Source organism: Meriones unguiculatus, chromosome 9, assembly GCF_030254825.1.
Source record: "Meriones unguiculatus strain TT.TT164.6M chromosome 9, Bangor_MerUng_6.1, whole genome shotgun sequence".
NCBI classification, from domain to species: Eukaryota; Metazoa; Chordata; class Mammalia; order Rodentia; family Muridae; genus Meriones; species Meriones unguiculatus.
Window position 1 is genome coordinate 49170386 of NC_083357.1, and position 8343 is coordinate 49178728.

General features: G+C 45.3%; 2 protein-coding genes across 2 annotated transcripts; both read right to left on the minus strand.

Moving 5' to 3' along the window:
- Nucleotides 1-118: 118 nt before the first annotated feature.
- Nucleotides 119-5652, minus strand: Sap18 (Sin3A associated protein 18). The gene is made up of 4 exons (XM_021639055.2): nucleotides 5493-5652; nucleotides 5253-5362; nucleotides 859-981; nucleotides 119-529 (listed from the first exon to the last, which is right to left on the minus strand). The coding sequence occupies exons 1-4, from the start codon at nucleotides 5619-5621 to the stop codon at nucleotides 373-375; spliced, it is 519 nt and encodes a 172-aa protein (XP_021494730.1). The 5' UTR covers nucleotides 5622-5652; the 3' UTR covers nucleotides 119-372.
- A 449-nt stretch (nucleotides 5653-6101) lies between these two features.
- LOC110549739 (HIG1 domain family member 1A, mitochondrial-like) lies at nucleotides 6102-6413 on the minus strand. Its single transcript, XM_060390626.1, has one exon. The coding sequence runs from the start codon at nucleotides 6411-6413 to the stop codon at nucleotides 6102-6104; it is 312 nt and encodes a 103-aa protein (XP_060246609.1).
- Between the last annotated feature and the right edge of the window lie 1930 nt (nucleotides 6414-8343).

The window sequence follows — 8343 nt, forward strand, 5'->3', positions numbered from 1 at the left end:
TATACAACTCCATGGCTTTCTTCTTCTGCCTCTTTAGGGCTTAAAATGCTCTCTCTACTGCTTAGTAAAAACACTAAACAAGGTGAGACTCATGCTGCATTAATGTTCACACCTGGACTGATTGCACACATGTATTTCACAAAACAGTTTATACAGAATGCTAAGAGCACTTTTCTTCGTATTTTACAGAAGGGCTTAAAACATACGGACTTTCTGTAATATACCAAAGTACATCCAACTCTAATTCCTAAATAAATGTGTTACAATTCGTTGAAAATTTAAAGGCTTAATGGCAAAGTCCAGGGGAGGAAAGATTAAGTAAGTTTATTTTACAAACTGGCTGAAAAATAACTTCAAGAGAGTCAATAGAATTCAGTAGGGTCTCATGCGCCCTGACGAAGGCGGTGCCCGATTTGGAGGAGTGATGGCTATGTCCAGATAATCTCCTATTTGGAACTTCTGTGACTGCAGGGTCATGGAGTCATCGGTGCCCTTCCTGCCAGACATGGTGCTGCCAATCTCCTTAACTCTGCAGGAAAAGCAAAGCGACTGTTAATGGACTAGACATGCATCAGTACAGAACAGTACAGACTATAGTGAACATGAAATGATCTCCACATGACAAAAGCCCAGAATTTAAGCACGCTCTTCAAACTAGGCGAGATCTGAATACACACCTGTAGACAACACCCCTGCCACTGAAGAGATTATCCTAAAGCCAGGCAAGCCTGTAATTCCAACACTTAAGCCTGAGACAGACTGACAGCTGCATCTTGTCAAAGACAGAAAGAGGGAAGGAAGGGGGGGGGCGACTGCAATATCCATTGATTACAGGAATTAAAGTAACAAGTCACCTACCGATATCCAGGCCTTTTAAGATCCATAAAAACAATTGCAAAATTGAAGTGTGTGCCTTTCTTTCTGGCTTCTGGGTAGACTTCCTTTACTAAGCTGGTCAGTTCCTTCAAGGTTGCATCCATCCTGAATTTTTTGAAAAGATAATAATGATCAATAAACATCAGTATAACAAGGACATTAAAAAACAGCAATTGTACATCCTTGAGTATTTCCAGGGTCTCAGTATATGATTTGTGGGCTGGCAAAAAAGCCTGGCAAGAAAAAGACAATTTGCTACACAATCCTGGCAACCTGTTGTCAACCCAAATGAAAGTCAAAAGGAGAGTTCAAACCCACGTGTTTTGACATCCTTAAGCATTTCATGGAATGTGCACACACACACACACACACACACACAATAAGGAACAAAACAAAATAAACCTATTTGCCTCTGTGTTGGCCTCAATGCTAAAAACATCAATAACTTAAAGAATCCTGCTACAAGGGCTTAAGGAGATTCCCACATACCCTCTTCTGAGGCTCCATACTAACATCATCTGGCTCACTGATCTCTTTTATCTACAAGTAATCAGTCCGAATTATTCAGCTATCCAAAATAAGTGTCTCATCTCTAAGATACACAATCTCCCATACATTACAGCATCTAAACTTGGAACGCATCCTAAAATCAACGTGTGAGGATAGCATCTTCATAAGGATATGCAAGTTCTTGTTCTCTCATAGAATCTTAATGACAGAGGCAGGCATGATGGCTTCGCAGGTAAAAGTGCTTGCTGCCAGCCTGATGACCTGTTTTATCCTTGGAACCCACACATGTACCATGACACTCCCACATGCCACATATACACACAAAGTAAGACTGTAATAAAGGCTTGCCAGCGAGATGGCTCAGCATGTAAAGACATTGGCCGCACACCTGCTGCCCTGACCCCAATCCCCAGAGCCCTCAAAATGATGTGGAGACACTCCAGAAGTTGTCCTCTGACCTCCAAGAGCTACTGCACTTGCACAGTGCAGACAACATAAAATGATGAAAAAAGTATTTCAAAATAATGAATCTTAAAGCCATGGGCACGAAATGTTAAGACAAACTGCAGGCTCATTTTACAACATAAACCATTATTAACTTAAACATACTTATCTAACACAGCACAAAATGTGAACATCTTAGCAATATTTAACAACCTAGTTTACATTTATATTGTTTTGACCATGACAAGGAGAGAGGTGAAATGCAAAGTCTAAACTTACAGCAGCATTTTGTGTTAAGTGCTGAAAAATGGCAGAACCCTAGACAGACACTTCAGAGTAAGAACAATGATGTAATAGAATCAAGGAGAGAACCAAGAGCCCTCTGCATTCCACTGTGAACTTTACAAATCTCCACAGCACTATACTTAAGTACAGGGAATGAAAAATACACAGGATGACATTGTCCTCCATTTTCTATTCCAAATATTTCTTGATATCCCTGCAGTAGAACTCAGTCTTCCAGAACATGCCTTTCTTCTGCTAGTCCAATACAAAAGATTAAAAACAAAACAAAACAAAAAAAAAAAACACCCATTTAGCTGCCCAAGCAATCACCCTAATTAAACTTTTCCAAGTCCTCCCCTCATCATCTCATTAAACATTCTTGTTATTTCCTGCTCTTAAACAGATAAAATTTTATTTTCCTCCATATTTAGCTACGTTGAGGTTTTGTTTTTGTGGTTTTCTGACCAGGTCTTCATGCATATAGACAAGCAAACTATCACTGAGCTACTCCCTCAGGTCCAATGTATAAACTGCTGTGGAGTGCCACCTGTCATCACTTCTCGGGGAGGGTCTCACTGCATGCACAGCACAGCATGCCAATGCCTCACACCTGTGACTCTCCCTATCATAGTCACCAAGGACATTACTTACTTGTATTAGCACAAATACTTTGCTCACCAAGATACAAGTCAGACAACCTCCGAGAGTCAGCTGGCACCCTCCCTCACTACAGACCTGACTCCCCAGCAATGAGAGCAGTGGGGACACACTGAAGCAGCACAAAGAAGTCCACAAGCCCAGAACAAGGAAGGTATTTCCAGAAACAGGTTAGAAGGTGGTCTCTCTTTTGCCATGGGAATGTTCCACACCAAAGGCCATTTTATGTAGCCATGCAGGAAGTCTGCAAACCCAATACTTTCCTTGAATGCAACAAATTATAGACCAATTCTTACCAATCCAAAAAAAAAAAAATCAGTGCTATTAACATCACTGTGGGCATTTCTGCATATGCACACAATACAACATTAAAGAGGGTTTTTGGAGGAAAAAAAGTTTATGAGTGCTCTACTTGCACACATATTGTGTGCACCATGTCTATCTATGGAGGCCAGACAAGTCTGTTGGCTTACTATGTAGCTGGAGTTACAACTGAGCTCCCAAACATGGGTACATGCCAGGAACTGAATTTTTGGAGCCTGTGAGCACTATTTAGCACTCAGCTCTCTACAGCTCTCCTAAAAAGCTTTTTAAAGAGATACAGTGAGTGGAGAGGTGCTAAAGAGCTGGCTCAGCACCTAAAAGCACTTGTTGCTCTTGCAGAGGACCTGGGTTCAATTCCCAGCACCTACATGGTGGTTCAAAACTCTAGTCCCAGGGATCCGATACCCACTTCAGCCCCAGTGGGCACCATTCATGTAGTGCACACACATACATGCAGGCAACACACCCATATACATAAAAATAATTAACACTGAAAGCTATCACACCAAAACTATGACATAAACATATACTTCATGCTATGTACATTTCAAGTAAAATCTTATTTTCTCAGAACTAGAGTTCAGTGTGTAGTCAAATGAGTTGTAAAACTTCAGATAAAAGGACACTGCTATGTAATTTTGCAGCTGGATTTTACTTCGGCAAAATTGATATTCTGAAATTAAGTCTGAAAATTTAGATTCTGTCCCCAGTGAACTTCAATGATGGCATAAACTCTGAGGTGAAATAACTTGATTTTCTTATGTTCTGAGGCGATTTTTTTTTTTAATTAAACAAGCTTTTACACTTTGGCTGGGCCTTAATTTATCAGCCGAAAGTCCTAAGAGCATATCATAAAGGATGTGCACAGGTTCTGAGTAAACACTACGTCATTTTTAAAATAAAAAACTGGAGCATTCCAAGATTTTGATATCCACATGGTTCTGGAGCAATCTCTACAGAGACAGACAGATAACCCTCTATAAAAAGCTGAGCTCACTGTATAGAATGGCAAAACTTTACATAAGGAAAGCCCTGGCAAACTGGAACTCTTATTTGTTGGGAAAATGGAATTTTAATATTTGAAAAATGGCTTACATTAATCCACTACTGAATAGTTCTCCCCTAAAAGTTCAATCACTATCTTTTGTTTTGGGTAGGTTTCTTTTTTGTTTGGACCTCACCTTTTACAGCAGGCTGGCTTCGAACTCAGAGATCCACCTGCAGTAAGAAATTACTGTGTGCTTACCAGGTGCAGAGCTCCTAATGGTCAAGTGTGAAAAGGTTAGTTTTGCCAGGTGAGGTGGAACACGCCTGTAATCCCAGCACTGGGGAGGCAGAGGCGGGTGGATCTCTGTGAGCTTGAGGGCAGCCTGGTCTACAAATTGAGTCTGGGATATCCAGACCTGTGTTATACAAGGGAAACCCTGTCCCCCAAAACCGAAAAGGACTGGAGAGATGGCTCAGTGGTTAAGCGAACTGTCTGCTCTTCCAATGGAGAAAGGTTCGATTCCCAGCATCCACATGACAGCTCACAAGCAACTCCAGTTCCAAGGGATCGGAGACTCTCACACCAATGCTCATAAAACTGTTATTTAAAAAAGAAAAACCGAAAAAGTAGATGTTGCACAACCTCCAAAAGTTAAAGTGGCAAAATTTGCATTATATCTTACCACAACAGAAATATATTAAGATTGGCCTTCACTGCTTTCCAAAAGCCGTTCCAGTGTTAACCAACACAACTCGAAGGAGAGGCTTGTGTGGTCCTCGCTGAGCGGGCAGCAGGGCAGGTGTGCAGAAATAAAACACTTGGGCCAGCCTTCTTGACCGAACAAACGCCAGGCGCGTTTACACCGCTGCCAGAGCGGGCAGAACTCGGGTTCGGTGGCGCTTTTCAATTTTCGGTGCCACGATATAACCTTAGGCTTCATTCTGCCAATGCTCTGCGAACACGTCTACGCAACAGCCAGCCCCCGATTCCCTACCATCTTACCACCTAGTTTTAAACTCTCTACGGGAGTTTTTGTGCCAGGCAGCCACCCGGTGAGGGTAACGGCGCTCGGTTCACGCTAACCTAACGTTTCCTCGCCGCTAAGGGCGTTACGAGGCGGGCAAAGCCCTGTCCCTGAGGGCGCAAGGCCCGGTCCCGCGAGGCTCACCAGGTGTAGATCTGCAGCTCGCTCGAGGGCACGTTCCCGCGGGAGAACTCGTCCATGCGGTGGTGGCGGCCGTTGTTGGTGGTGAAGACCCGCAGCAGCAGCGGGCAGGTCTGCGGAGAGGCGGGGAGTCAGCCCCGGCCGCGCCGCCGGCCTTCCCGCCCTCCCGCCCGCGCCCGCCTCGCCCCCGCCCGCCTCGCCCCCGCCCGCCGCCTCCGCCCCGCAGCGGCCCGCGGCCCGCACCTTCTCGCGGTCGATCGGCTTCTCCGGCTCCTTCTTGATTTCCTCCTGGGTAACGCGCGACTCCACCGCCATCTTCCTCCTTCGGCCCGGCAGACGCTCGCCCTGACCTCCGACCCCTGCAGCGAGCATCAGCTAGCAGTCTCTCGCGAGGAAAAGGCACGAGCTTTTATAGAGGGCGAGGGGCAGGGCGGGGCGTCGCTCGGCGCAGGCGCACTTCCCTTGCGGCTGCAGCCCGGAAGCGCCTGCGTGTTGCCCCGAGGTGGGGGCGGGACACGCGCATGCCTAGTGGTCTGCGAGCCGCTTCTAGAAAAGTTGGTCCAGAGTCGGTTTCGTACAGAAAGATGAAAATGTGTAGCGGACACCGAAAACTTAAGAGCGTTCAGGTGACATGTAAAAATGTGAGCAAGTTAGTGATATTGATGATAAAGGGGCCTGGGACTGGTTTATATAAACTCCTAAGGTAGACATGTCCTGCAAAGCCAGCAGATGTAGGTGGTGGTGAAACCAGCCGTTGCGGGGAAGTGAACCCACACATTATTTATTATAGACACAAGCATGGAACCTCAATATGAGACGTCTATCCCGACCAAGGCAGCAGCAGCTCTTCTTCTAAGGCCTGCTCTTGGCCCAGAATTTTTGATACATGGAATAGGCCGTACGGAGAGTCATGGCCCCCACAACAAAGCCCTGGGCAGCCACGCGCACGTGGATCAAGTGAATGGACATCTTCGTATTTCCCCTGCTCTCCAGTTTGTATAACTCAAACGCAATAATTGCTGCACATCCTGCCATTCCAATGGGGACAAACGGTGTCTCTTTAGCTTTCCGAATAAACTTGGACCCCTGACCTTCACCATATGAACAAAGAGAAAGGTCTGTGTTGGTCGACGTTGTGATTTCTTGAAGAGTCCTCGGAGACATACCTTCCTGTCCAGTTCCGCTGGCTTCTGGGCTCTTCTTATGTCACACAAAATTCAAGAGAATCAAACCCAGGGGCGTGGTGGCGCACACCTCTCACCCCACTCGGGGAGGCAAAGGCAGGCAGATCGCTGTGAGTTCGAGGCATGGTCTGGTCTACAAAACGAGTCCAGGACAGCCAAGGCTACACAGAGAAACCGTGTCTCTAAAAAGCAAACAAACAAAAACCACCAAAAAAAAAAAATAATAATAAAATAAACGAATGGAATGTATTACATTGGCAAAAGTTAGATATCAACAATAGCAGCTGTTAGACTGGACACCTCTGTGCTCTGGTGAGAAAGCAAGCCGGCAAACACACTTTTGATTAGGGTTATTTGGTGGTCATTCCCTAGTCCTAATGGTCTCCTTGGTGGTTAGCCTCTAGAGAAAATCTTTGCTACAGGGTATCCAGAGATACTGTGACAGTGCTCTTCACTTGCTGTTCTTACAGAGGAGCAGGTGGGTTCCAGTGCCCGGAACTCCAGTTCCAGGGGCTCTGTGCCCTTCTGCTTCCTCCAGCACTACATGCATGTGGTACACAAACACGCAGCCAAAACACCCATACACATAAAATTAAAAAGAAAATCTTTAAAAAGGATGTAACTTCAGACAGAGACTGTTCCTCTGTCCAGGTTCACAGCAGCAGCAGAAATGCAAACTCAAACCACCAGGAGATCACATTTCACCCTGCTGGACTAGCCAAAATGTGAACGTATGAAAGGCAAGCCCTTTCAAGTCTAGGGTTTCTCTGTGTAGCTTTTTAGACCAGGCTGGCCTTGAACTCAGAGAGATCCACCTGCCTCTGCCTCCTGAGTGCTGGGGTTAAAGTGCACCACCATGCTTGGCTGGCTGGACAAGGGAATTCTTACAGATAGTGGTTATCTAATTTGAAAAGCCAACTGTAGAAAAACTAGTCATGTCTACATCTTAAGAATGTAGAATGAAGAATGAAGCAGCCTTGCAGTGGTGGACACACATCTTTAACCCCAGCACTCGGGAGGCAGAGGCGGGCGGATCTCTGTGAGTTCGAGGCCAGCCTGGTCTACAGAGCAAGTTCCAGGACAGCCAGAGCTACACAGAGAAACCCTGTCTCAAAAGAGAATACCACACACACACACACAATCCCATTCCTTATGTTTACCCAACAGGAAGAACTCACCATGAACTTAGGGTGCCATCTTGGAGAGTGTTCTAACATCTCTCAAGTGGCAACTGGAATCTGCTCTAGGAGCCGAAATAACACCAAAGGTGGAAGCAAGTAAAAATACTTTCCTCATCAAGAGGTAGGGAAGCCAGTACGGAACGGACAGAGCGGGGGTTCAATCTATGTAAATCCCCCAAACAGGAAAGCTCATCTGACATTGCCTGGTGGCAGAATGAGAGTGATCACATTCAGAGAAGCTTTATCTGAGGGTGTACAGCTTGTGTGGGCCAGCTTCTACAAGGCTAGACAGGTGCCTGTGCACATTAGACGGGTGTGGCTTTTCATTAATCTGTGTGATGTGGATCACTGTCAAAATTTTGTTCTTTAAAATGTGATTAGGATAAAATCCAGCAAGAAGGCTGTGTTCATTTTTTAAATGATATTTAAAAACCAAACACCTGCTACATGATTCTAATAGTAAGACTTTCTTGGAGTGTTCATAATGAAAACATGCAGACACATGAGGGCAGTGTAAGCAATCAGTTAAAGGGGGAATACTGTAGCTATGAAGAGGAAGAAACTCAAAACCTTTTTGTTGGCAACCCGGGGGAGACTTCACGTCCTAGATTCCAGTTTTCATTCGTTCAGAGACTGTTCCAAATAACTGGCGCTCACCGAAATGGAATTTCCCAACACCACAAAGCAGTAAATCTGCAGCTATTTTTCAGAGATTTGGGACCCGGTTGT

Excerpts from the sequence above, each read along its gene's own strand:
- Sap18 (XM_021639055.2), bottom strand. The coding sequence starts at position 5,621 with ATGCTCGCTGCAGGGGTCGGAGGTCAGGGCGAGCGTCTGCCGGGCCGA. Across the intron at positions 5,363-5,492 it reads AGCCGATCGACCGCGAGAAG|ACCTGCCCGCTGCTGCTGCG; the intron begins GTGCGGGCCGCG and ends GCCTCTCCGCAG. Across the intron at positions 530-858 it reads CTTAAAAGGCCTGGATATCG|AGTTAAGGAGATTGGCAGCA; the intron begins GTAGGTGACTTG and ends CTTTTCCTGCAG.
- LOC110549739 (XM_060390626.1), bottom strand. The coding sequence starts at position 6,413 with ATGTCTCCGAGGACTCTTCAAGAAATCACAACGTCGACCAACACAGAC.